General features: G+C 54.3%; 6 protein-coding genes across 6 annotated transcripts; 2 read left to right on the forward strand and 4 right to left on the reverse strand.

The window, feature by feature from the left end:
- Window positions 1-1,089: 1,089 nt before the first annotated feature.
- Window positions 1,090-2,295, reverse strand: BESB_000800 (uncharacterized protein; the record flags this gene model as incomplete). The annotated part of the gene is made up of 1 exon (XM_029358835.1): window positions 1,090-2,295. One exon carries the CDS (start codon window positions 2,293-2,295, stop codon window positions 1,090-1,092), a length of 1,206 nt encoding a protein of 401 aa, XP_029221747.1.
- Window positions 2,296-4,234: 1,939 nt separating this feature from the next.
- On the forward strand, window positions 4,235-5,371 carry BESB_000810 (putative step ii splicing factor; the record flags this gene model as incomplete). Its single annotated transcript, XM_029358836.1, has 2 exons — window positions 4,235-4,321; window positions 4,592-5,371. 2 exons carry the CDS (start codon window positions 4,235-4,237, stop codon window positions 5,369-5,371), a joined length of 867 nt encoding a protein of 288 aa, XP_029221748.1.
- A 2,052-nt stretch (window positions 5,372-7,423) lies between these two features.
- Window positions 7,424-10,481, reverse strand: BESB_000820 (eukaryotic porin protein; the record flags this gene model as incomplete). Its single annotated transcript, XM_029358837.1, has 6 exons — window positions 7,424-7,754; window positions 8,046-8,151; window positions 8,473-8,662; window positions 9,042-9,179; window positions 9,432-9,502; window positions 10,445-10,481. The coding sequence occupies 6 exons, from the start codon at window positions 10,479-10,481 to the stop codon at window positions 7,424-7,426; spliced, it is 873 nt and encodes a 290-aa protein (XP_029221749.1).
- Window positions 10,482-12,710: 2,229 nt separating this feature from the next.
- BESB_000830 (rhomboid protease ROM2) lies at window positions 12,711-16,914 on the reverse strand (the record flags this gene model as incomplete). The annotated part of the gene is made up of 9 exons (XM_029358838.1): window positions 12,711-12,804; window positions 13,218-13,299; window positions 13,610-13,656; window positions 14,507-14,571; window positions 14,896-14,943; window positions 15,151-15,238; window positions 15,556-15,602; window positions 15,939-16,047; window positions 16,646-16,914. 9 exons carry the CDS (start codon window positions 16,912-16,914, stop codon window positions 12,711-12,713), a joined length of 849 nt encoding a protein of 282 aa, XP_029221750.1.
- Window positions 16,915-20,177: 3,263 nt separating this feature from the next.
- On the forward strand, window positions 20,178-21,603 carry BESB_000840 (uncharacterized protein; the record flags this gene model as incomplete). Its single annotated transcript, XM_029358839.1, has 4 exons — window positions 20,178-20,499; window positions 20,652-20,725; window positions 20,892-20,978; window positions 21,376-21,603. 4 exons carry the CDS (start codon window positions 20,178-20,180, stop codon window positions 21,601-21,603), a joined length of 711 nt encoding a protein of 236 aa, XP_029221751.1.
- A 1,991-nt stretch (window positions 21,604-23,594) lies between these two features.
- BESB_000850 (uncharacterized protein) lies at window positions 23,595-27,309 on the reverse strand (the record flags this gene model as incomplete). The annotated part of the gene is made up of 6 exons (XM_029358840.1): window positions 23,595-23,846; window positions 23,977-24,071; window positions 24,692-24,763; window positions 25,423-25,506; window positions 26,727-26,918; window positions 27,015-27,309. 6 exons carry the CDS (start codon window positions 27,307-27,309, stop codon window positions 23,595-23,597), a joined length of 990 nt encoding a protein of 329 aa, XP_029221752.1.
- Between the last annotated feature and the right edge of the window lie 277 nt (window positions 27,310-27,586).

Genomic DNA, 27,586 nt, shown 5'->3' on the forward strand with positions numbered 1-27,586 from the left:
CGTATTACCAGACGCAGCACGAAAAGCCGCCAGCGCAGAAAATGTGCTTTGGGGCGGTCCCCAGGTAGGATGATGAGCTGTATCGCTACCAATCGCCCGATGAGCACCACAGAATATAGGCGACACATTGCACTGGCGGGAGTCTCTGCGCTGGTACCCGGTTTGAGAGTGTCAGGCAAGCGCTTGTGCTCTGGGATGACCGAGACCTTTTTGTCATACAGTTGTGAGCTGTGCGTGATCCAAGCACAACCGGGTGCTAGTGTGGAAACTGCGACATCACAACAATGTGAACACCTTTGGAAGGAGGCTGTAACATCTTGCAATGGCAAGAGACGGCGCTGTCTAAACGAGCTCGGCCACCCCACGGCGGTTCATGTGGCCGCTACAAACCTGCACTACAAATTGACCCTAAAAACCCATCTGATCGCGCCGCCGTAGCTGTGAAAGATCTTTCGGGTCAAGGGACGGCTTCACCATCCTATGGACGGCAACACACGAGAATCCCGAACACATAAATTCAGGTCAAAAGAGTACAGGACTTCATGATAAAGTCAACATGAAACTCGGGGGAGGCCCCATAAGTAGTTTTCCCGAAGAACGAGATTGAATAACTTTCAGTATGTTCCGCGCCCAATTACCGACGGCTGCGCCACGTGCCACTCCTTCCATCCCAGACACCGCGTGAAGATGAGACACATCGTGATCCCGAAACGTTTGCGCGCGCTTCCGTGTGGACACTTGGTGATGAGCTACTTTCAAGTTCTCAGAAAAGAACACGAAGGTTCGCCAAGGCAAAAAGATGTAGGAAGATCTCACTCGAAAAATCCGAGCTGAAAGACGGTAAAAAAGCTTCTTGCGCGGGGCGGTCCCCTGCTTCCAGAGAAGAGCAGGCTCCGTATGATAGATTACTATACATTTGTATGCGAGAATGCGCGTAGCGCACGGGCATAATCGCACCGGTACCAAAAAATCTTAGTAGTATCCCCAAGCGAGTTCACTCAAAAACGAACAGACACTGAGTCGAACCGAACAGTGCATATTTCCGTGTGCGTGTGCCAAGACCTGCTGAAACACGGCGCGCCCCTGAATTCATCGTGACCCGTACTTGCTGAATCGATCACTCAAGCTTCCGCCTCCGCAACCATTGTACGGCAAATGCGCTGCCTGATTGTTCTTCCCGTTGCCGTTGTTCATGTAACCGTGTTCGTCCACCATGGCTTGAGGAGGAGTCACAGCCATACCCCTTTGGGCAGCCATGGGAGGGGGCACCTTGTCTAGCGTTGCCATGATTTTTATCTTCGACATGAGTTCCACATCCGTCGCCGACGGCACGGTCCGCGGCACGGGTTGCTGCGTCGAACTCCCGCGAACCACGGGAACTCGGCTGCCTGGTGAGGCGGCACCCCTCCTCGCAGATCTTGACTCAGCCCTGGGACGCCGGGACGCCGATGCTGGTCCCGCGCCCTGTGCACGTCTATTGAATGAGGTGTTCAAGGGCCTCGACACGACGGGACGCACCGCCTTCAGCCGCGCCGCAGCCGTGTTAGCCTTCCTTACGGCAGTGGCCTGTTTGTTAATCCCACCAGCCTTGCGCACGGTTGCCAGCTTGCGGCCACGCGTTGCAGTAGCGACACCACGCCCTCCCCACCAAGCTCCTGCTCCAGAACGTGCAGCTAATCCGCCAACAACAGCTCCCGCTCCACGAGCGCGACGAAGACTAGGCGGCAAGCGCGCAGGTCTACCCGTGAGGCCTCCCCGAGCCCGAATCGCTCCTGGACGCATGAGCTTGCGCTGGGCAGACAGGGTAGTGCCTGCAACTCGCCTAGGTGCAGCGGCGCCTGGTTTTTTCGCTCCAGATTTACCGGCGTTCCTGAAGATGGAGTTTTCCAGAGGCTGGGCGAGACGCTGTGCAAGAGACACTTTCGGTGCAGCGGACTGTGAAGGATTCTGCTTCTTCTTTGCGGCTGGAGCAAGACTGTTTGGCGCCGGCCGATTACGAGCCGGTCCTGGAAAGCCCCCTCGTCCACCTCGGCCTCTGCGACCCGCGCCGCGCGTACGGCCGGCTCCAGCAACACCAGCTGGAAATGTGCTTGTCTTGGATCCGCCTCCGCGCTTGCTGATACCACGGCCACGCACTGAAGTTTTAGGTCCCGCTCCCCCACGAGAGGTATTTTTACGTTGAGCGTTGCGGGTATTGGTCGCTGCTTGGCGCTGCATCTTCACCAGGTCGTCGAGCGAACAGTTCAGCTTGCTCTCCATCGACATGGAGGCACTGCCTGCACCAGTCGTCGTCATCTTGGCTGCCTGGACAAAACAAATACGGACAGTGGCGTTCCGGGAAGAGAAAAAGAACCTTGAGACGACAATTTCCTGCACGAGCTTGACAGGGCACTACGGGTGGACAGGTTCCGTCGTAGAACCAAGGGAAGCGATGCGGCAGCAACCGCGACGAACTAGAAGCAAATAGTTACTGGAAGCAAGTTGTAGACGATGTACCGCCCTGTTAACAGCTCACAGAAGAAGCAGCATGCACCGCTCCCCTCGTCCAAACCACGAGACCCGAAGCCAACTGTTGAACGAAGAAGTATGCTTCAGAGGGCAGCGCCGAAATAACGGAAGGGAGGCTGCTGTCCGAATGATAGACCTGAAATCATTTGCTACGTGTGATCAAAAAGCACCAGCCCCGTCGAAGTGAAAAACCCCAATCTTGACAAAAATTCTATTGGAAAACGTCAGGGGCCTGGTCTGCTGATTTTAGCTCTCAAACCGAAGACGTTCTTTGACGGAGGCATGCCGTGTGAAAGCTGCGTCTCACAGACCCGGTAATTCCCTCGCATAGAAAAAATCCTGCTTCAACATCGCGTCAGACGGTCCCTCTCATCGATATCCATGAAGGCTGTCTCTCCCATTCCCTTATTGTGGTCTGGTCCAGCACAAAAACGCGCGTTTTTTCGGTGCCAATAGGACCTCGACAAAAATGGGATCTGCATAAATCAGGCTACGCTGAAAACTCTCTAGGATACCTCCCTGTGAACTCTTCCGCCACACTCCTGGAGAGGTGAACCACGGTGTTGGCGTTAAGAGTCGATGATCTTAATGCGGGGATGGTAAAAAAAAAGTCGCAGCCACATGAACGAGAATCTGGAAAGGAGATTTGAAACTGAAGTTCACTTACTCGAAATTAAATGAAGCTGCGATGCTCCTGTGGCACCTGCCACGGATGCTCAGGTGACTACCGCCGTCAAGGGACAAAGTAAGGCAAAAAAGTAGTGTAGACCCGTCTTCGGTCCTCTCGTCCGCCCCGAGATGAATGCAAGTCCTCTTCACAGAAATGTCACATTCAAAAAGCAATCCTTGAAGTGGTAGAAAGCAGCCTCCAAACGGGCACCAAAATAAAAAAATCAACCACTCCCGTACGCCAACGAGAGGCGGCAGCACACCATGCATGAAGGGAAACAAGTGCCCGAAAACGTATAGGAAACGAAGTGTACGGACACCCGCGACTCCCCTGCTGAATCCTACTTCAATAGGCGCTGACCCCCGCTGCACACGCTGCGCCTCTCAGAGGAGCTGTGTCGCAATAGGGGTGCGGCTGCTCACACTCGGACATGTAAAAGAGGAGGAGGGCGCGCACATGCAAATAAACCAGCAGAGCTCCGTTGGGGGTGGTAGGGTCGCTCTTTCTCAGTCCTTACTAGTATAGTGACCACCAGCCCTACTTTCCAGGGTTGGTTTCGAAATAGAGTCGACACACGCAAGCAGCTGTGCCGGAGGTGATCCTAGTCTGCAACGGACTACGTCAGTACTGGCCGCGCCGTGAAACCCAACGCCTAGTGAACTTGCTCGTGAGCTCGCGGAATAACCGACTTATGCTTCTCGGTGCGTTTTTGGTCGCAGCAGAAGAAGCTAGCCGTGTAGCAGTAAAAGAGAAAACGGCTCCAGGCGGCTTGAAAGTTGTTCATGCGCTAATTTGGGTTGGTGAGCTACGTTGTGCTCGCAAACGCATGCTCTTCGGTTTCCTAACGTTTGCATGCCGGCATGGGCTGCTGTTTTCCTCTTATGCCTACTCATATGTTCTGAAGTTTTCAGGGCCAAGGGCGTGATCTTCAGATACGTTGTTCACTGTCCGTAGCGCAGTAGCTCTCGTGTGCGCCGCGTATGCTGCTCTACCCTTCCGTGCCACTTCATCTGCTGTCGCAATCTCGTTCGTACGATTTTTACGCTTGTAGTCAAAATGTGGATGGGCAAAATTGGTCAGAAATCTGCTGCCTTCATAAACCACAAACCTTTCCACCCGGGAAACTGGCAAAATCAGGAAAAGGTAAGACGGGTTTGATTTGGGCTTCTAGCTCTTTGCAGTGTCTCTCGAGCCCCGATGTTTCCCGCTGGATCCTGTTACATTTTTTCCGTGAAACAGTGAGCTGTGGTGTGGTCTGTCAGCCTCAATTGGCTCAGGTGCCAGGTAGCAGTCGATGCTGTGCGCTCTAAGGTCGTTGTTGTGCGTAGCCTCTCGGTACAGAGATGCGTGCAGGCGAGGAATTCTGTGCTAACGTTGGAAGCGTGTCCGGCGTGTCTCGTTCCTGATGTGCAGATCTGGTTGGCTGAACAGAAGCATAAGGAGGAACTTCGAAAACAGGCGGAGCTGGCCGAGCGGCGCGCAGAGGAAGTAAAGATTCAGGAGCTACGGCGTGCACTTTACAGCCAAGGAACTGCAGCCGCAAACAAAACTCAGGCTTCGCCTAAGGTTGAGGGGGATGACGCAGCTCGGAAGGCTGCCCTTATCGAGGCGCGAAAGCGTGAAGCGGCACGAGCTGCAGCCATTCGTGCCGCAGAGCTCAGAAAGGGATCGGTGAAGAGCGTGTTGTACGACGAAGACGTTTATTTGGGGAGTCATACCCAGGTTTGGGGCTCCTTTTTCGACAAGGAGACACAGAAATGGGGGTTCAGATGCTGCCGCGTGTGCGACAAGCAAGTCTTGAGCTGCCCAGTCGCAGCGGCGGGATCACCGGAGAAGACGCGGGGGCGAAAACACCGGAAAAGGGTACGTAAAGACGGACCTGAGAACCAAGAAGACCCACGAGAAGAGCCGGTCGGGCGAGACAGCTGCAACGTGAGTGCCAGTCAAGACGAAAAAAACCACAGAGACTCAGAAAGCAGAGCGGATCACTCATCTGGAAAGTCAACGGGTGAATCCGCATTTTACGGTCAGCAGCGTGATAAGTCCAATCAGGAGCCAGGAGAAGCTTGTGCAAAACAGGAAGACGATCAAAAGCACAAGAAGAAGAAGCTGCTAGATGGTAAGCCAAGAGAAGGTGGCCTCGCGGGGATCTTGCAGCTATTGAAGGAAGAGAACGCTTTTGAACATGATTAAGACTTCGGTACCGTCACTTGTATTTTGCGGTCATTTTTCGCCGGGCTGGTGGAGCTCTGGGAAGATGGACTCAGTCCTGCTTCTTTCTGTTTATGACATTACGCCCCGGCTTTCTTGTTAAATCTGTACATACGGCCTGAACTACAATTCTGGCTTACGTCGTGCACCTACCGTACCGATCAACATTCAATTCTCAGTTCCCTATGTTGCAATTAGATTTTTCTCACGCCTGCAATTCCAAGAACTAAAGGAATCGCACTCACATGCGTTTCGGACGCGGATGTTGGGAATACTTTCTCCTTCAGAATCGTGCAATCCCTTCGAGTTTCAGGATCATTCTGAAGAGCAAGTCACTGAACGAAGTCGCCAGTGACGGTGCACGTTGGTCTACGGTTTTTACGGGTTCCACGGTGATACACCTTCGCATATGCATCGCAGGGTACTCACATATTATTTAGTGACCGAAGAGTTCGAAGACACAAACTGGGCATCCTAAATGCGCGCTCACTGAATTCCAACCGGATAGGCGGTGGATCATGCCGGCGATGGCCACAATTCCTCGGGGTGTAGCATGTGTGCCTGGAACACTAGCTCATAAAGCTAGAAGAAAGTGTGACGGACCTGTCAATCCGGCAGCATCGAACTGGGATATAGACAATGTTCTGCAGATTATGAGGACTTCTCTGTCGCTGTGGTGAACCCACATTATGAAGGTACAGGGATTTGAGCTGCCTACCGTTTCCGAATCAGCGATGTTCTACCATCCAAAACTCGCTGGCAGCGCTGCCCCTTGCTACATAATTGCCTCTGGCAGTAGCGGCTGAACTGTGTCGTATGTGTATATATATCGCCTTTGTTCATGCATGAAACCTGACCATAACGTGCTCAAAGATGCTCGCTCATTTCGGTTCTTCTTCGCTTTACATTGCTCTCCGAGTACAAAGTACCTTCTGTTGCAGTGTCTGTGACTTTCCGACGTCCTCAAAACAACTGCACGTGACAACTCCAGGAACACGAGCACAACCTCACTACAGGTGACTTCCTGTATCCACACGCTCTTGAGGGTCAATCGCGGCTTTGAGATGTCTGAAAAAAAAAAGCTACCGAGTGTGCGCTGTCGTGGTGTCAATGCTCGCGATGTGAGACGCAGGACTAGTTCCCCTTACTCGGCGGCGAGGGAAATTATGAGCAAAAGGTGCATCTGGCGCTGATGCGTCACGAGCTTTCGTGAGACGCAAGTCTAGGAAAAGCACGAGGCGTCTGTCGACCGTACACGGTTTTGAACGTTTTAAGACAAAAACAGCTGGCGTCAAAAGCGAAGAGAGACTTCAGAGTAGCATGAGCACAAGCCCACATGTAACCCTGAAGAGACGAAGATGTTTCTACACTTGACTATTCCACTGTTTCTGGACCCAACGAGGAGAGAGAGATGCGGCATTCAGACTACATACGAGCACATTTTTGTACACGAAGAAGAGCTCCTGCTCCTCTACATGAACCGCGGATGTTTCCACTCTTCCAAAAGGAGTGTAACACAACGCGGAAAGGACAAAAAATATTTTTTCAGGAGATGACAGACCACTTTTTCCGCGGCCCACAGACTGGAGAACCGTACCGTTGGCTGGCACACGTTGTGCTGGCTCGCTTCGAACGCGAGAGCGCACACAGTCAACATATGCATGTGGCGCGTTGCCATCATTGTCTACCTCGTCCTCACACTAGCTAGCAAAGAAAAGACAAGAGAACGAGCTTCGGCACTCTGGGGACTCTGCAATAAAGCAAAGCCTCACAGGCTCGTAACTGCGCCATCTGCTTAATCCGAGCTCAACAGGCCGCGTTTCTTTTCTCTGCGCGTCGACGGACGCGGAAGGCGTGACCTTTCAGCCAGAAGCAATCTCTCCCTGTAGACGCAGGCACGTCAGTCGCCTCTCTGCGGAGACACTCCTTCTCAGGTTGCTCTCAGTGGATATGTGCCGGTCACCGTCGTCTGCGTGATGTCCGTTGCCCGTTTCGTCGCTCGTGGGTCCGCCCGTGGAGAATTCAGCTGTAGACTTAGGCAGAGATTTCGAGCTTCAGACCGTGCTTGACAGCGTCGGGGTTGCTCGGCTTGGTGACATCGATCTGAGAGCCGATGGTTGCGGACACGTAGTCGCACACTCTGTGAGTCAGCGCGACGCTCATGCGCGCGTTCTGGCTCAGCTTCGCCTTCAAGTAAGTGTCCTTCTGGTCGTTCAGGTACCACAGGCCACCGAACTGGATGTTGGTCCGTCCATCAACAATGTTGTAGTCGACTTCCGCCGCCAACTCAGTGGACTTGTTGTCCATGGTCTTGCCGTGGACGTTGCCGATCATGCGGCCAAAGACGGCATCACCGTGCGGCGCCCTGCGGAGGCCAAGTTAGGGGGACAGACACGGAAACAAGCGCCACTCCAGATTGAAAAAACAGGATGTGTAAGGCCACACCTCGTTAGAGCGCAGAGACGGAAGAGTGTACCCCGGATTCCGACGAATCACGCAGAATGCAAGCAGGTGGAAACTCTGGAGACCGAATGCGCCACTCGCCGCGCGCTAAACCCCACGGCGTTTCTTCCCGCTGCGCCCCTACGGCTGCCAGCATGCCCACCGAGCGAGTTCACGCGTCTTCTCACTAAACAGCTACATGAAGCGAACTTACGTCTTGACGGAAACAGTGAACACGCCGGCCTTGCTGGCAGCACCAGTGTAGGAGGCACCGAGGGCGTACTTCATCGCCGAGGCGTCGAGCTTGCCGGACACCTCGCCTGCGTACAGGAACGCCAACACCCGGGACACGGTGAATTCGACACAGCGCTGTAGGGAGCTGCGACAGACAAGGAGACGTGAACCGAGTACACAATTTACGACTACCAAGCCAGGAGTAGTTCTCGAGGATTCACGCAGCTCCTTCGTCAACAAAGCCAACCGGCAGCGCCATTCACGTTTGCTTCTCTATGTCCATTGACAGACGGAGGCCTTGGAAACAGAGACAAAGAAGCATGCACGCACGACAAAGAACGCCCGTAGACGGGGAAACTCCTGTAACTCTTGCTGAAAAAGGCCAGCGCAGCGTTGCTGTCGCCTACTTCCGACTCGGAGAGCATTGTACTCAACGACATTGCCCAAGCTGAACGAAGAGGAGATGGGGTTGACCGAGAAGAAAGAGTGGAACGTGGGAAGCTTGTACTCCGCGGAAATGTCGAGGCTGTCCTTGGACGTCTTCTCGCCGCGGCGGTCAAACTTGGCGCCCAAAGTCAGTCCCTTCATCTTCGGGGCCTGTGCAAAACACAGCGCAGATGGACGCACGCCGCCTATGACTTGCAGCGAACGTAGGCGTCACGGGCAAGCTTTACTCTCCACTGCGCAACAACAAACTTGGAAAGACGCCTCTCCGACTGCAGCGAAAATGGTTCATCCCCAAAACTGACCCCAGGGTCGGCAGGAGGAACTGAGAGAGACGCTTTGCGCTGAAGATGGCTTACGCCCCCAGGCATTCCACACGCCTAGAGAGCTGCACTGCGGATACAGGACAGACTCAGAACCGCTGCTCGGGCTGATCAGCCCACATCAAATTCTTCGAAAAGGCAATACCTGCCACCTCTACACGCTGCCCATGTATGCGGCGTAGCTCCTAGTTTGCGGGGGGAAAACTCACAGCGTATTTGACGTCGATGGTCGACTTTCCAGTCGCCATCATCTTGACTTCTGTCGTGACATCGCTGACGCAGTACTTCAGCTTGGAGCTTGCGTCGAAGGCGCCGCCGGGGCTGACGGAAGCAGTGTTCACGATTTCCTGCGTGACAACGAGGAGAGAAATGACTCAGTCCAGTTGAGGGCACCTGAAGCATCCCGCTTCACGCAGCGCCCTGCCGTCCCTCCCACCGTCGCAGCTCCTGCGCGGCAACCCCCCCGGGAGCTGCGTCCGTCTGAAAATGCACCCCACTGGAGGCAGACAGACAGGATACTCCGATGAAGACATTCGGCGCCGCTGACTCCTCAACACTACAGACTGCTCCCTCCCGCAGAGTCACGGCACGCGACTTACGGGGTTCTTCGATTTGTACTTGTACTCCAAGTCCCACGCCTTCTCGTGAGGGTAGCCCTTGGTGAGCAGGTCTGCACAAGTAAGACAGGAAAGACGAACACAAACACTGATCACATCCCGAGTTGTCACTCGCGACAGCAGCGACGGCTGAAAAAAGACCGCCTGGTTCTTTCTTAGTCACGCGGCGACAGAACCAGCAGCTCTTTTCGCCGTCATTCGGCGGTTGAATTACAGAAACCAGGCGAGGGTGAAAACACACTCTCACTCGTGCGCAGACCAGACGTGCAGTGTGAACCGACTTGACTGCGATCCCGGATGCAAGCAGTTCATCCGGCGCTGCGCAGCCTCGCGTCCCCGCACATCACACGCACAGATCACCATAAACTGCAGATAGCAGCGTCGCGTTAAACTATTTGGGACGATTCTAACACCTTCACGGAAAACTGCATTCGCATACATTAATCCACGGTGTATGCCGCGCAAAAGCAAACCTGCACAGCGCGCGGGGTGCCGCAGAAAGAAGCAGAAGCGGAAGAAATCTCCCACAGCCATCAAGGCTGCGGCCAAGCAACGGTCGGAAACTCGCCATAGGTCTCTACAGTGCACACAGAAGTGAGGCCAGGGGCATCCTTGAATGCAGATGGCAGGCAGGAAGTGGACACGAAATTAGAGCGAGATCCCCAGAACCGGGGGAGGCCCCCTTCTCATGTGACGTCGGGAAACCCCTTGGTTCCTTCGATGCTAAGGAAAAGGCCCTGGTTCAGATGCCGCCCTAGAAAAGTATACAGACCCACGGAAATGGCACAGTACGCCACAGAACGACGAGAACACAGCAGTTCCCCAACGCCAGACTTCGATTTCGCCTCGAGGAAGGCCCGCTTTTTCTCGCCCGCAGTTGACGTTTTTCCCAAAGTGCAACAAAAAAACAATGTTTTTTTCGCGAAAGGTCTGTACGTTGCTGCGTTGCCCCTTTTGGCGCCAGCAGACGTCTGTCTCCACGCGTTGCTCCGTACCAGCAGAAGCTTTGTTCAAATCTCTGAAGAGCACCATTTTGTTGCGGAGGAGTGGAAGGAGAAGCGAAACTAAAATATTCCCTCAGAAGGAGAACAACACGCGAGGCAGAACGTGAAGTACGCGGGAGAACTGATACTTTTATTGGACCACCGGGGAACCCGCGCAGCCACGGTACGTTCGAGCGAGAACGGAGAGGAGGAGGGGAATGGCAGCAAGTCGGCGAGGCGCAACTGGAGACACAAACGGGCGCGCAGCAGCAAAGCGGGTGGAGACCCCTGCTGCTGTTGTGGTACGGTGCAGACGAAGACAGCAGACGGGAAACACAGATGTAACGATGCTGTCGCATGATGGGCTCTTCTAGCATGGTCTCTTAGGGGCGAAAACTGTTTTTTCGTCCCTCCTGATCAATCCCCGCGAGACACACAACCGGAGAAAGGGGGGCTTCCTCGCAGCGGCTCCGCTTCCAGAGCACCAGGTTTTACCCCTTTCCTGCGCGGGGTCAGGTGTGCGAAAGAGGCCGTTACCTTTTACGGGTCAGTTATACAAGATACGACTTCGAATAGGGAGTTGGGGAAGAAAGCAACTCTCCAAAGACGTGAACACTCCTTCCTCCTCCATCACATCTGCGCTCGCCCTATATACCATACCTCTGGAACATGAGGGTATACGCCCGATCTAACTGCTAGTCTTTTCACCTTTGAAGGTGTACATGTTGAAGATTCCCCCGTTCTGGGAGCAGTGTGGATACCTCAAGTCTATATGGAGGAAAATCCCTCAGCAACTTTGAGGCAGGGAAATCAGACGTCTTACAGACACCTGAATGCTTACTGAGTTGGCAGGTCGCCCCTGCTTGTTAGTCTCGGTATTTTGTTGAGCGTGCCTGCAAAAATAAACCTCTAGCGTTCTGGAGGTATCAGCCACACATAGGTAACCACACCACAGCCACAGTTGCGTTGGCTCGTGCCCAAAGTACAGCAACCGATAGAATATTCCGGATCCTGTGCTGAATGAGCATCATGAACCGACCCCACGGCTTCAGCGGTCAGCCAGAGACGGCACGCACTACGGACGTAATGCTTTAGCCTTCCACCCATTCAGCCCGTCTGATACCACCCACTGGCGCCGCAGTCCCTATCACATGTGTTCGTCTGTGGCTGTGCTAGTAAAACAGTCACAGGTGCACTTCCTTGCCGGGATATCGGTGAGGCTGTTGCAGTGTCTTGCTTCAGCACTCCGCTAAAAGGGCTGCTTCCCCCTGCTGCTAAGCTGGTGATGAGCCCGCCGTCGTGCCACTCACTCCAGGTTTTCGGATAGACAGCAGTCACCACGCCAACCATCAGGCAGCACGTTACTCCGCAGGCGTGTCGTGGAGAGTGCGAGTCTTCGTCGCCCCCTCGCCTGGCTGCCCACGCCTGTTTGAATCAGGCGCAACAGAGTCGACTACGAAAAAAATACTGAACCACAGTTTTTTGTTATTCTATAGTGGAAAAAAAGCCCCGCGTCCCTTCTGAAAGTAAGAAGTGTGTAAAGGTGGATTAGCGTGCATATCCATGTCTCTCCTCAGCTGCTTGCCCTTCTGCAAAGCAATGTGGAATGGCTACCGCCCAGGGAGCGCCTTTTTCAGCTGCTCTGCCTATTCTCCCGTTAGACCTCCCATACTTGAAAAGGCTTAGGATCGGTGTTCGGTTATCCACTATTTTACAGCAAGAATGGTTACGAATGTATACTCGACACGGAAAAGAAATAAAACAAAGGAGCGAACCGCATGCCGCCGTCCCACGGAAAGGTGAATCATCCAGACCTACGCAGTGGAGACGCGGGGTTACACACGCGAAACACGCGTTCTTCAAGCGGTTCTGTCTCCCCACCGCAGCTCCATTGAGATGCACAGCAGGCAACACTTTTTGAGGGCTTCGGCTTCAGTACTTGTGGACTCGGAGATGCTCAGCGGAGGCGACTGGCTTCAACAGCACTCAAGGCGCTACGTTTATTTACCAAGATGTCTCGCGCCCGGAGGACGCCGGACAACCAATCGGTTGTGAACCCCGTAAGCGCACGCGAGACGCTGTCGGACTGACACCGACAGCGAAAACCTTTGAGCCATACGTCCCTGGCGACGCACCCTGGCAGCCTAGGGGATGCATCAGCCACGAAGCGTTGCCAGCAGCCCTCGCGTTCCGCTGGGGACCTCTGTTTCCGCTGAGATGCGGCTGCTCATGCGTCTTCGCAGGCCAGTCCCCGAACGATGAAGGACTCAAAACGCACTCAGCAGCGCGGAACCAGCCAGATGAAAACGGCGCTCAAAACCGGAGCGACAACTAATGCCGCCTTGGAAACCAGCAGACCGCGCTCGTACCATCTGATTCGCGCACGAACACCGGACAGAAAAGAATGCTCAACGCTTTTGTTGCTCCACTGTGTGCCCGTCGTTAGTCGCCGAGCACCCTGATCACTTTGTCTTGACTTCTGACAGCACCACAGAGTGTTGCTTGAAAGCGCGTAACACCGCGCATGCGCCATCCACCCACATCACTGTCACCACAAAGGAAACTCCTCGCCCCTTCTCCTCGATGCAACTGAGTCAGCGAGCTGGAAAGGCATGCGCAGCTTTCCACGATGAAGGTCTGGTCAACTCCTGTTTACGGCAACTAGTGCAGCAGTCTGTGCTCATATATGGACGGATCGCAGAACGTAGAGCATGCCTACATCGTCTAGACGGCAGTTCGTGAGACCCTGTAGCAAAGTTCAGCCCTAGCCGGCGTCCACGCTTACGCGGGTTTGACGTCGCTGCTTTTGTTCAACCAGATGCCCGTGGCGCAGCCCAGGACCAGTCCGCCAACGTGCCCAACGGCGTCTGCAGAAGACATGAAGCAGCGGCGCGGTGTTGCATCTGTCTCCGGAGCAAAGGGCGTAGGGGTACATCTGCCGTCAGTATTGTTCCGAGGGCGTTTCGGTCATCGCAGCTGGGTGGCGATGCACCCGGCGCAGACAGGCGAGACTACGCAGCATCCAGGTTCCTTCTGCAACTGCTGTGCGGCTGGGACTGACACGCGGCGCCGCCTCTTGAACTGAGGCGAGGCGCAGCAGGCCCCGCTGAACGAGAAAAGCAAATGCTAGCCAGCGTGCGTGACGCACCCAAGAATGCAACGCCCCGTCCGACGTACCTGTGTGACGTCCGAAGGAGGAGATGAAGACGAAGAAGAAGCACAGGCTGAGAAGCAAAAACAGGCACACGCCACACCTAAACATTCGATGCAGGGGTCAACCGCGAGCGTTTCGGCGTGACGCTTGCATGCACTCTGATGTTGTCTCTGTACAGCTGCGAAGAGCCCACGCGAAATCGACCGCTGCCGAGCAACCGCAAGGCCTGCACGCCTTGGCGGTCTGCCACGGACCGCAGCAGAAAGGCCTCCCGCGCCATCACGAATGGATTCGCCGTCGTCGCGACAGAGGAACGATGCGATTGTGGCCTGCCCGTCAGAGCCGGAGGCCGGAAGCAGAGGCATAGGAACACCCCCGAAAGCGCGGGAGGACAACAGAACAGATACGGCCTGCTTGTAGGGCGCTGCCGACGCTACACGGCGAGGACGTGTAGCGTCGGCAGCGCCTTTAGTCCCGATAAACTACAGTTCTGCTTAAACTGAGGAGTCACGTAGGTACAAACCGTACAAGGATTAATTATGTCCATCTGTGCATCTAAGTTGAGACTATCGGTTATATATTTTAGACGCTAACTTCCCGGCTAAAAAGTACCATTCAGGTACGATATGAAGCGGAGATACAAACCGGTTCACTGGTATGGAGTTATCTGGGTGCTATAATTCAATCAAACCAAAAGCTAGTCGCCTTCTTAATGTTAGTCTGTACGGAATACACGGCGAGGACTGCAGCGCCGAGAGTGAGTTCGCGCTGCCTCTCTTGACTCCAGCGTGACGCCGCCACAGGGACTGGCGCGTGCGTCGGAAGAAGCTTCGCTTCGTCTCCTGGCTCTCCCCCGGAGGCACGGGAACGCGGCTGCCGTAGACGCCAGACTGCCGGCAGACGCAACGGCGACGACTCACGCCACACTAAAAATAACGCTGTTCCGTTCTTGCAGCGCGTGCCAGATGAGAGCGACTTCAGCCAGCTGCGCAAACACACACGGACACTCGCAGCGCAGCAGTGAAGAGTCACCTAGAAGAGACTCGTTCAGTGCACCTCCCCCCTTCGCGAGTCACCGCGTCTCCCCCCGCAGCTCGCTTGATCTCCCGGCTCTCACTGGTGCGGGCCCAGAGGGCACGCCCGCAGAGGGGACGCAGCGCTGCTCCGGCGACTGCCCATGACATCCAAGACACGAACCACGACATTCGTACGATACTGCGGCGCTGCGACACCGTGAACCGCGACGCTTCCCACGCATCTCCGGCGGTGCGAACCACCACCACCTCCACCTGCCGTGAGGCATCCTCACCTGCACGCCGATGAGAGCGAAAACAGCCGTCGAGGCTCCTGCCTTCATCTGCAAAGCGGGAGCACAACCGCGCGAACAGGCAGGTTCCACCTCGAGGGGTGAGGAAACCGTTCGGGTTGTGGGCTTCAACGGTGCCGTGCCGCACACAGCGCCGTCCCGCGTCCTAGCGAGGCGTGTCAGAAAGCGCAGAGATGCGTACGCTAGAGATATGAAGCTTCTGCGACGCACTGTGTGGTGCACCAGGCACGCTCTCACCTGTCCGCAGAAGAGAACCGCAGCGGACACCATGTTCGCCAAGACTCCGACGCCCACGTAAACCGCACAGAAGTTCCTCCAGCCGTATCTGGGAAGTGCGGACAAGAGAGACCAGAGGCCTTCTCCAGCGTTAAACGTGAAACTCGTACAGTGTTCCCAAGCAGAGACGTCGCCTCCATAATCTGCAACTACCAAAAAGCCGTGCCCGAGTTCCCAGATGAAACATGAATAACGTATCCAAGCGTACTAGAGGTCTGGCGGCTTCCCCTCTTCCCCTCAACTCGATGCCGCTCTGCGGGAATCCTGAACGCCAGCTCGCATCGGGCCTCGAAGACGACGAATGTCTCCGTCTTGCCCACCAAACGAATCTTCAATCCGAAGCACGGACTGAAGGCTGAAACTTACCTTTCTTCCATTGTCAGGCCGATGCGGATCTGCACCCAGAGATTCATCTGCGCTCATGCGCCAGGGAGAAGCGCAGAACAAGAGATACATGGAAAAAGTGTGTGCCCTCGAATTCAGCAGCAGCGGTCTTCCAGGAGTGTGGCCTCCATACTGAAACTATCTAGTAGAGAGCAGCCACTCTTCTTCTGCGCGCCGCCAACCTCCGCAAAAGCCGCCGATCGCACTAAGAGGAGCAGCGGCTCTCCGAGTACATCGCCCCAGCCCTTGTGCTGGTATGCGTAGCAGCGAGGGCTGGTAGGAAGAAGGAGTGCTTTCGGCGAGCGGTTGAGGTCGAGCTAAGGGCGACTACACAGAGGCATGCAGCCTGAGACGCGACGACGTACCAAAATGTGGAAGAGATTCAAGTGAAGGAAAATTGGACAGAGAAGTCTCCAGATCTGTCCCGCGCGTATGTACTCCGGAATGTTCGCCCCGAACAGGTCCAGTGTCTGTCTGATAGAAGCAGGGACACAAACAGTATGGCAACGACCGGAAGCGTGTTTCTGCTGCGCCCGTATCGGAATTTGTTCGCCGTAAAAACAAGAGGAAGGCGCAGCGCTCCTTCTTTGAAGCCGTGCGCAATGCAACCTCCAGTGAGCACGCACGAGGCTGCTGTCTTGAAGCGTGAAAAACCATGAGATTCCCGCTCAGCGACCCAGGCAATTTGGGGGGGAAGCCAGTAACCCCCACAGACACATCCAGCTGTCGACATCACGCATGGGGAACCGTTGGCACGCCACGGGAGCACAGGGCTGGGCATCAGGTGGTCTTGACTATGATGATTATGCCGGCCTCAACACCCGCTGTTTCTTCACGAATTAAGCTTAGCACAACCCAGAACAGATCTTCTTTGCCATAAAGACGGTGCATCATGCTACGGCCGAGGAACAGAATAGCACATGGCCAGAAGATGGAGTGAACGCCATCTCACATTGTCGGTTGCTGCTCATATCCACCTCTTATCAACGTCTCTGCCAGATGACACGCCCAGTCACAGTACATCTCCAGCTCTCTGTGTCGTGAAGAGTGGAACGGCGAACAGTCTGCTTACGGCGTGGGAGCAAGAATATCATTCGGCGACAAGCCGAAGCAGAGAGACGCCACGTAGACAGCGACCTGGACGACAGAGATAATGACGATTGGGCTTTTCAGGTGTATTCCGGGACATAGCCACTGGATCCAGCTGGTGTGCTCTCCAGCTTCAGCCCCAGATGAAAAGAAGAGAGGTAGTCCACCCCCTCCCTGCCCTCCTCCAGCTTGTAAAGGGACGCTCCTGGACGGTGCCGAAGCATAATCAGACAGCGTACGAATATTCGCCATCTGGCCTCAAGTGTGCAAAGAGCGATCAAGAACGGGAGACTCAAACCGCGACAGCGGCTGAGAAAGGCGCGTTCCACGGGCGGTGCAAACGCAGAAACTCCGTCCGGTTGCCGGTTGTCGCAAAAATCGAAAAGCCGGAGGGCAGATACAAAAATATCATCGAGGAGAGAACTATCGCTCGTCCGCAGCCAGACACAGATAGAAAAGCTGTTGCGAGGCGGAGACGCGACGGGAAGACACGTGTAAGAGTAAAGGAAGAGAGACGTCAAAGCACCAAAAAGGGGCTAAAACGCGCATAGACCCTTTCAGCTGATAGAAAAAACAAGGAAATCAGGTACAGTAGCTCCGGAAAGCCGTAGTACGCACACGAACGGCTCGTGTGTTTGCATGCGGGCACAAGCTGGCTGCGGTTCTGCCACTAGAGGCGAATAATATGTGGAAGATGCTAGAAACAAGTATATCGCATGTACTTTGCTCTCCTCTCACGTGCTCATTCTTCACCAGAATACTGTCTTTCCGAGAAGGAGGTGCAGGGGTAGCGCTTTATCTTCCGTCGACCGACGTCTTGCCGGGTTTATCCGGTGTCGATAAATCGCTCCATGCGTCGAGGACGCGTGCATGTGACCAGCTCATTTCTTCTCAGCTGTGCTGTCGTTCATAGTAACGTCAAGAAAGGCGAATCAGCTTAGCGAAGACTCTGCTGCAGACAGAACTGATGGTAACTTCTTTGTACCAATATATATTGGTGGTTTGGAAGTCGTTTTCCCAAGAATCCTTTGTTTACAGCTTGTACCGTTACTTTCAGGAGCATACCGTTAAATTCAAGATGACTCCGGTTATGAGATACAGACAACCAAGTTCTTTATGATTGCAGTACACCACCACCCCACTGGGATACATTGTCCAACCAAGACCACTACCAAACTCGGAGCAAATACTTTGAGTTAACAACACAGAACCTAATGGTACTAGAAAATAGGCAACCCCGCTTCGCGTCGGGAGCACAGCCGTAATCGCTACACGCAACACAGCAGCAAGGCTCAAACGTTTCACCAGTTCGAGGATGGTTAAGGAATTTTTGGCGTTGAGCATACTACAGCCAAAATGGATGTATCTGCAGCCTATCAACTTGGCTGACCGAGAGCGGCGGCATCGTGCAGAGCTACGGAGAGCCACATGGACACGCGAGGTCGGGGCTTGAAGGCCAAGGTATTCCACAGGCGTCGGAAGTCAACCAGAACGTTCAACAATTTGCTTATCTGCGTTGCAAGCGAGGAGGGTTGCTCTATTGAGGAAATGAATGAAATGTGACTGGGAGCAGAGGCAATAACCGTGCAATGAGATTTCTCGCAAATGTAGGTAAAAACGGCTGGAGACTACATACAGAAACGATCATCAAACGAGCCGACCGGAGATTCACGCATGTTTCTATTCAAGTGCGGTTTCCATGCATGTCTGAAAAAAGAGTGGCGAGCCAGATTGCTTTCGTCTTGATTATGATTATCCCTACAGGGCCGTAGAATTGTCGTGAGCTTCACGCATCTGTTTCCCCGTTCTGGCGGCCTATTGCCTGGCCAAGACATACATTTGCGCGCATCTTCCTGCTGTATCCGGCGGTGTGACTATGGTGTGGGTCCGCCGCTTTTCTGAGTACACGCCGGGAATCACACGACACACGCGTACGCTGTACTTGGTACTCATTAGATAAGCGCATATGGATAGAGGACAACTGTTTCTACATCTGTCCAAGTCTCCTTTTCGTGCTCGACGCCGCGCAACATTCTTCTCTCCGCCATAGAAGTTCAGTCTCGGACTTGCTAAAAGCCCCCGTTACCAGCCGCGGAAAAGAGCCGTCATATTATCGACTTCTGCCCCCTTCACAACAATCCAGGACCGAACTCAGGAGACGTCATCCAAAGTGGAGCAGCGCCGTTCCGCCAGGAAGGCACGGTTTGATCGGCTTCAGTGGAAGCAAGCATTCACCCTTTCTTAAGAACCGTCATAAATTAATGGCTTGAAGCCATTAGTATGGTGAATGCTGCGATGGTCAACCATGCCATCGGACTGGAGCAGCTCATGCCTCTGTGCAACTTCTCCGCTAAGCTGTAGTTTTCGTCGCATACATGGCCCTCAAGATATTTTGTTAGGACTACCTCGCGACGGGCGTAGCGGTGCGACATACACTTGTCAAAGAAGGGAAGAGTGTATGCTCCGAGGTGCGCGACACTTACGCACACGCAACCTACGAACGTGCGCGGTAGGCAAAAATGTCACGGTAGAGAGTCACCGTCCCATTGCAAGAACAACCCAGATGGCTAATTCAGGGCATGGGCAACTTTGAATGAGACAAACTGTCATAGGTACGCCGTGTTGCAATTCCGCCGGTATGCCAGCTAGTCCTTCCGCTGAGGGTTGCACGGCAACCGCCAGTGCCTCACAACAAATCCACGAACTCCGCGAAACCGTTATTCCCCGTCAAATAAGCAACAAACGAATTTGAACGCATAGTCAGGTTCTTGCAATCAGTTCTCTTTTCGGCGACGTGCCCGCCAGGCGACAGTTCTGTGCGGTTGTGATGGCGGTTCTGCACATTGGCGAATTTGCTGGTTGGGCAGCGTAGAAAAATTCGCTGCGGCGAAGCATGCAGAGCTGTTCTCGTAGAGAAGCATGGCAAAGATGAGCTGGAACTGCAATCGATCGTTGCAAGCTTCCCAAAGATTTGAAACACCAGCATATATTGTTAGTCCCTATTGTGTGCGGCTCGCTGTACCCTACCGTCTCTGAAGAATTAGGTCCTCATCGTCCCGCCAGGGCGGGTACGCGACATGCCCCAGCAAGCGTGTTTTTGCCCAACCATAATTAAAGTCTATTGATGTGCTGTTGCGGAGCGGCCAGCTCGATTTTCTCAGCACACCAGAAGCTCTTTAAACAGTTCACCACTGGTTCTAGTCCGCTAGATTATTTCGCAGCCATTTCACGTCTTCTTCTGCTTCTTTCCGCCGATTTGTGTCGATTCATGCTCATTCGTAATGCGATCGTGACTGCCGTCTCTTCAGCAATACGGCGACGTGAGAAATGTGCCATTAGTGGTTTTTCGGACATTGCCTTGGGTTAATTTGTAGTGAACTGCGCCTTTTTCCAACAACAAGAGGACTTGTGCTCATCTTGCGTCTAGCAGTGGCGGCATCTGGACTGCCGCCATCCAACCTGTGCGCGGAAGCCGTCGTCGTACTTGCACTTACATCCACTTCTTGTGTACCAATATGGCATCTGGTGGCAGCTCGAGCTTTGATCGGGGAGCGACGGCGGGATCTTTTGCCGTTCCGCAGTTTACCCTTTCTTCAATGGACGCCGGCGCCCAGGCAGGCATCGTAGGCACTGTTGGCGCTTCAGCTGGATTGCCAGCGCCGACTGCGGCGCTACCTCCTCGACGGGTGGAGGACATGTCGTCTCAGGAAATAATCCAGATGCTTCCAGCGGAGGACCAGTATGCTATTGCGCGGGTCGCATCGCAAGGCAGATGGACTGGACTCTTCACCGCAGCCGCCACTGGCGCCTGGGTTTTCAGAGCACTGCGGCGCAGAGGTACGGAAACCACCTTTCGTCTTCTATTGCACAACAAGTCCGACCTTTCCTGACCCCTGCGACGAAAACAGGAACGCATCTACTAGCGGCATCGTTCCTGTCCCTTGGGTTTGCTGCAATATTAGCTGTGTTTGTGTATGTTGTGTCCTCAGGAGCGCCGATGCCTGCAGCGGGGGCAGTTTTGCTGGGCCTTACCTTGGGATATCCGCTCGGTGTCTCCCTCACAGTAAGCGTTACGCTCAAGAGCACAACACGCATGAGACAGCTCTGCTGTATCTTGTGGGCACGTGTCATAGACTGGCGGGTGGCCTGGCAGTGAAGGGCCACGATATTGCGGCTAATTACTTTCAGACCCTCGTTGCTTCGTCGTGGCTCTACTCGTTTGCTTGTAGGTTGCCTACAATGGCAGGCTTCTAAAGAGAGTCAGCACCGATATCCTAGAACTGCAGCGCCGCAGTCGGGAGGCCTACACCGGCTCGGTGAGTCTGACAACCGCTGGAGGCTCAATGCGGAAGCACTATCGGTGCATATTGTTCGAACCATAGGCGGTAATAAGGTCCCTCCAATAGAAGCACTGTTTTCGCAATGGATCGTTTTCCTTTACGCACAAGCCTATTGTCTGTGTGGTAGGTCTTCTGTCCGCAGAGGGAAAGGGCTTCCAGTGTCTGTACGCAGAGCATGTGCTGAATTCCAACTTTGTGCAGCCGGCTTCGTAGGTTTCGTGCGCATGCCTGTGGCGGAGGGCGGCGAGTTGAACTCTTCAGATACTCGCTTCTTTGTGCGACGGTTTCCAGTTATCTGGCCGTTGACTAGTTCCGCTGTGGCGTCCTCATTAAAGCCTGTCACAGTTGTGCTCCGGGTGTATGTTTCAATCAGGCTGCGGGATATGAGTCGACTTTCCCTGGATGGACGAACCCTCAATCGCAGCAAGCCCCGTGGACACGTCCGAGCTCGGGGCAGCAGCAAGGGCCGCAGACGAACTGGTCGGATACATCGCTTGCTAGTGGCAATTTCGGGGATGCTTCTTCCGGACTTATGAACGATAGATGGAGCGAAGGCGACTCTACCAACAAATCAACCAAGGATGAGATCCTCAAGGAGTAGAATGTGACGCATCCCGGCACTACAGTTTTTCTGTGTGATTCGGCCCGGAACGCAGGCGCGGGGGGAGGGGAGGGGGGGAGGCGAGGAGGTGAAGGCGACAGGTCCCCCGAAATATCAAAGTTTTCTGGAGAATCGGTTTGAGGAAAGAAGGATGCGCCCCGTTGTGGCGCCGGTGATATATGCCGGAAGGGCCGTGCCGTCAGGTTCCGGTCTTCAGCTCGCGCCAAGGACGTTCACCACTAAGCTGTTGCCAGCCAGTGGTATTTTGCGGCGGGGCACAGTTTAACAGATATGATGGATGCAGATGAAGAGTGCATATTCTGTGCACTGCTTACGGAAGGGGCCACAACCCTCGAGTGAGGCAAGCAAAAGAACGGGTGCGAAGACGAGACGTGTGCGACGGCGCAGTCAATCTGCAGGCACTTCCGTGCGCGCGCATATGTGACACGCATGGTGGGTAAACGATCTAAGCTTATGAAAGGGATGTCAGTCACAGACAGACGACTGCAAGATTCATGATTGGTTATTTTTAATCATACGCAGTAGTCTCGGCAGTTCAGCTCGTGCCGTACTATACCGGCCCTGTATGCGCTGCAGCGCCACGAGGAGCTTCGTGGTGGCGACCCAGGGTGGTTTTCGTATGCTAAGCGGAATTCATTTTTTCCTGTAAATGCATAAGGCCACATATCCGGGTGCCGTTGCAGCGGCGACGGGTCATTCTTTCACCTGTTTTCCACGGTGTGTATCCTCAAGTTCTTACAAGAGACTCCAGGGACCCGAGTCCGACGGCAGCGTTTCGCACCTACTGGTTCTGCGATGGCAGAACACGGGGTCGCAATATTCAGGCATATCGCGATAGTAAGCCCCCTCCCCTCAACCTGTTAGCTTTAGGGAGGGGTGCCACATTTACAAAGAGCGACAAACATACGCCGACGCGCCTTTTTTTGATAACCTCTTTTCGCAGCAGATGCCTGCTGCCTTGGCAGCGTGGAAACTCCGGAAAACTGGGTCCGCTGTTGCTGAAAGTTTGCATTCGCTACAAGGTAGATTCCAGGGTATAGGGAGAGAATACGGAAGTCGGCGAATCGGTGAGTCATCCTGTGGACGTGCTGTCGGGTTTCTAGTGAGGTATGCAACTAGACAAGTTGGATATTTCATGTAGGAATTTGCAGGGTACGATCTGCGTAGTTTCTGCATTGCTTGAATAGAGGTTCGTCGCCTGGCGTCAGCGCAGCCATGTTCAGGTCAAGAGAGAGCATTCCCTTAACGACGAGCTATTAAAGGGACGCCGAGCACTATGGGCACGCTCCGCCAGTATCGTGAATTCCACCGAGCGTGACAGTGGAATAAGAGTGTTTGACATCTAACTTTCTGTTGTCTGAACATGGATGGGGGAGTCCTCTGTTGGGAACCCTTTTTTACATACGCATTTATGCTAGTCACGCTGCATAGGGTGCAGCAGTTGTGGTACTGAGCGCAGAAGATAAAAAACATGTGCGGCATATCACTGCCTTATGGAAAATCCGCCTCTCGGGTCCCCTTGAGTCTGTCGGCGTTTTGTTTGATTGCGTGCGATATCGTGGCTATTTCGGCGAGTGGGCCACTTGTAGCTAACTGAGGTATGCCGCTCACGCGGCATACCGCGGCTGTCGCATAGACAGACTGGCAGCGCGGAGGCGAGCAGGCAACAGATGCGCAGTTCGCGTACTCCTGCTCACGAGTAGTCGCCACTCTAGGAGCTGTCTTTTTCACGGTTGCTTGCAGCGTATTTCCACTTACAGCATAGGCACAGCTGCTGGCACGCCCGCATCTTCAGATGCGCGCACGCTGACTTTAGCTTGATCGGATGGCACACCAGCTTCGTGGTCGTCCTCCGGAACCCCGTTCCTTCTCTGCGGGCGACGCGCCCGCGAGTTCTGCGATTTACGGCGGTGGTTGTACTCGACTGCGGCAATCGCAGCGTTCAGGAGGGCCACGGCGCCGCCCGTTACTCAAATAAGCAATGAACGATCCGTCGTGGCCGGCACCGTTACGGTGTCTTTCTCCTTAGCCTCCGACTTCTGCTCCACTTGAGCCTCCGACTTCTGCTCCACTTGAGCCTTACGCTCCTGCATCACTTGAGCCTTAGTCTCCTGCTCCACTTGAGCCTTAGGCTCCTGCTCCACTTGAGCCTCCGACTTCTGCTCCACTTGAGCCTTAGGCTCCTGCTCCACGTGAGCCTCCGACTTCTGCTCCACTTCAAGCTGAACACATCACATCCCCGCGTCCACGGTGTCGGAATGAGACGAGAAACGCTGAAGCGCTAGGCATGCTCGTGATGAAGGCAGTGGATATTGGCGGGGCCTCTCAGAGGTATCACTTGGGCTGACTTACAGTAAATGCCACGCAGCGAAGAATGGCAACCGCGGGGCGCTTCACATTGAGGGCGACCGGCGAGATCAAGTCTTCTGCTGTCGGCTGGGGCTCTTCTGGCACAACGATCGCCAGTATCACTCAGCTTCAGCGCCCGCCTGCATCCCACACGCGCCCACGATCAGCGTTGCCAACAGGAGCGGGTTTTGCGCAGAACGTAAGAAGAGAGATACCGCTGTGTCCTCTCCCCTTTGTGTCTATCGCAGCATTACACGGTGTATATCTTGATCGCCCTGCCACATTTTAAACGTTCAGCCGCCTTTCTCTGGGAGGCCACGCACAAGTTTACCTGGCTGCGGTCTTTTGCTGTCACAGATTTTTTCAAGTGATTGCGGGGCACAGCCCTGAATGTGCCGTTCTAACGTTTGGCGAAAACGATGACCAAACAGCGCGCAGCTTTCCGAATGTCCTTGTGCCAGTCCTGTAGTTTGTTCAATTGTGCAAGAAGCCCTTCACCTTTCAAAGCCGGGGAAGCTATCGTTGAAGAACAGTAATCTCAACTGGCACTGAAGTCACTTTCCTCTCTTAGCACCATGCCGTACAAGCACCGAGAATACGGTAGGCGGCCTCCTCACTTCCCGCTCCTGGAAGACGCACCATTGACATCCAGAGCGCCAAAGAAAAGTATGCTTGTCTTCCGGGAGAGAGCTTTGAGCGGATTCGAAGCATGACTCACGAGCTACACAGCAAGACATGGCTGCGCCCCAAGCTGCAGCGCAGCTCCGGTCGCCATATGGTTTCTGCGGATCTGAAAAGGCAGTTGAATCTAATAGGCGAGCAGAAGCTTCAAGCCTGCGGACGTCAAGTATTGAACCACAGAGAAAGTCAAGGTTCTAGGCTAGGAATGGAAAAAAAAATTCCTGGTGCACTAACATCTGCACGCCATGAGGAGCTATGCGAAACAACACGGCCGAGCCAATTCTTACGCGTTCCGCCCACGCATTCGGGAACGACAAGCGAACAGTGTGTGAAGAGGGTCTTCCGCTGTGGTATGAAAGCAACGACAGCACGCTCTTTCCTGTTTGAAACTGCTGCGCCAAGCAGTGCTCGTCCCGTACCCACTGGTAGCTTGAGGAGCCATCAGCGCCACAGGAGGCTGTCGTGGCCGAACAAGCACGCGAAGAACACCCACCCTGCTCCTGCCATCTTTAGTTTCGTACAGTTGATTCCCGTGCGAACGAAGCCGTAGCTGCATGCCAAGGGGAAAACGTCTACTCGTCACCCGCACGGGTGCTCGAAATGTCAACCGGTGCGTAGCATGACAATCTGCCAACGCTCTAGCGGAGACCAGGGAAAGTTCATCTCTGTCAGTCAAACAAGGAATCCTGAAGCCGGGGGTCGCCTTCAGCTGCTGCAAGCTAAGTCAGAAAAAAGTATCTGAGAGAATCGCTCAACCGCCAACCGTACTTCCTGTGCCCTTCAACAGGACCAGAACTCTCAGCAGAACGGCGTGCTCAACGTAAGTGCCTTCACTGACAAGCTTCCAGAGCCCTGAAAATCCAGAGTGACACACCCGTTTAGGGGTAGGATCCGTCCTGCGTATGCAAACATAAAGGACTGCTAGCTTTGTCGGAAGTCGTGTATCCGAGGCCGCCGACGCACTGCCTAAGAAAGACGTTCGCACACGGAGAGCGCGAAGGAGAAATGACGCCCCAGGAGCGTCAATACCTATACCCCCGGAGTGATCTCTTTTTCTTGTGCGCCCGTCTCTGGCTTCGGTCAGCGTACCGTTCCCACAATGAGACTCTTTTTGTTCATGCGGCACTTCGTATTTCTGGAACGTTGACGCACGACTCTATCCCGCTCACGTTGTATTTTACTTCTTGCCTACGGAAACAAAAACGATGACGCTGGAGCCTCCAGGGCTGATTTTCCAGACACCCTCACTGAACAAAAACTCCACAACATGCGCCAGTCTCCAACGAAGACAGGCAACATTGTTGGGTGCCGCAGAATACGAGCGCTTACATCCTGTAGGAAAAAAGGCACGCGTCAAGCAGATCAAGCAGATCGGAGGCTTCCACAAAGACACGGGGTAGAGAAAACCAAGGTATACCAGCCCGCTTCGCTGCCCTCTTGAGCAGGTGGTTCCTGTCTAGTTTTACGACTTGGACGTCGTACAGGGGTGCCAGCTGCGCATGATTCTTCCCTATATCGAGCTCTAGCCAGAGTGCCCTCGCCTGGGCGGAGTCCTTGTATGCCCTTCATGGACGCCACTGCTGCTTTCCCCTTCGTAGTCACAGAACTGTACTGTCTGAAAACAATGATTGCGGGCGCCATGTCAACTGTAAGGAGATTCGTAGTGTCCCGTTTGTGCGTGCGTGAGATATGTCCGCCAGACAGTCTGCGGGACCCTTCTTCGCCTCTCCGCCGAAAGAGACAACGGCAGGGACTACGGAAAGGCGACATGGCAACATACAGTCTTTGTTTTGCATCCACTTGTTCCATCACAGGGCCTAGTTTCCTATCTAGAACTCTTTTCCGCGCTACACGAGCGCCGGTAGGAAGTCACGCCACGTACATACTATTGAGGGAGTCAAAGCGGGAAATTCGAAACAATTACCGCCGAGGCCTCTTTGCTTCTGTAGCGCTTCAGTCACCAGTAGCGTGCCTGCTAAGCAAGCTGTCTATTGCGGATACCTCTTGGGGGTTCCGCCGTCAGCTTATGACAGTTCTGCCGTTGCATCCCCTCTATGTTTGTTGCCACTCACGAGCTGAGACGTTACGGGGCATGAGCCGCACTGTCGCACTCAGTCCAACCCCGAAAACAAATGCGAGGACCGTGCTGCGCTTCCATAGTTCCTGGAATAGATCCTCTCTCCCAGCTAGCGCACGCAACCTAAACAGAGACCGATCGCAGCAGGCTGCTTCGGAGCCCCCTAAGAAGGCTACCTCCGTGGCTGCTGCAGCGCACGGAAGGAAAACAGAGTGTTACTGCCGTCCCTGTAAGATCGCTCACTCTCTGGTTGGAAAGAGACGTCAGAGAAACGCCAACTTACACCTGAATGGAGAATGCACGCCAGGATCTCTTGCTTGCAGCTTCGACGGAGGAGGACGCGGACTCGCGTACTGGATCGCCAGAGACCTGACGCCGTCCCCGCGCTTCCAGTCTGCATCTCCGCTGCCAACGATGCTGCGACAAAGTCCTCCATGCCACTTCTGTAGCGTTGAGACCGCAACAGTCGCATATGTAACATGGTCGCGCCACCCGACAGCAAAACCAACACAGATCACTGGACGGCCAAAGAGTGCTGGGGAAATCTGCGAAGTCAGCGAAGCACCAGACTCAAGCATCTTCGTTGCATCCCTTGCTCAAACGCCTGCAGCTCAGTGCCTTCGGGTAGTTGTCATCGAGTTCGAAAACGGCGTGAGTGAAAATATGTTTCGTAGACCCGAGCTGAGCCGGCAGCCGCGTCTTTCATGAAGTTGTTCATGTGGATACCATGGCAAGGGGATAGGATGTGCGAGGCAGCGGCCCCTCTGTGTGTCTGGCTACGCTGCCTATAAATAAGGACTGGAGGAGTCTGGTGAAGCCCGCGAAAATAGAGTCTGCTATTATTGATGATTTCCT

Source organism: Besnoitia besnoiti, chromosome I (genome assembly GCF_002563875.1).
Source record: "Besnoitia besnoiti strain Bb-Ger1 chromosome I, whole genome shotgun sequence".
In the NCBI taxonomy this organism is placed as follows: Eukaryota; Apicomplexa; class Conoidasida; order Eucoccidiorida; family Sarcocystidae; genus Besnoitia; species Besnoitia besnoiti.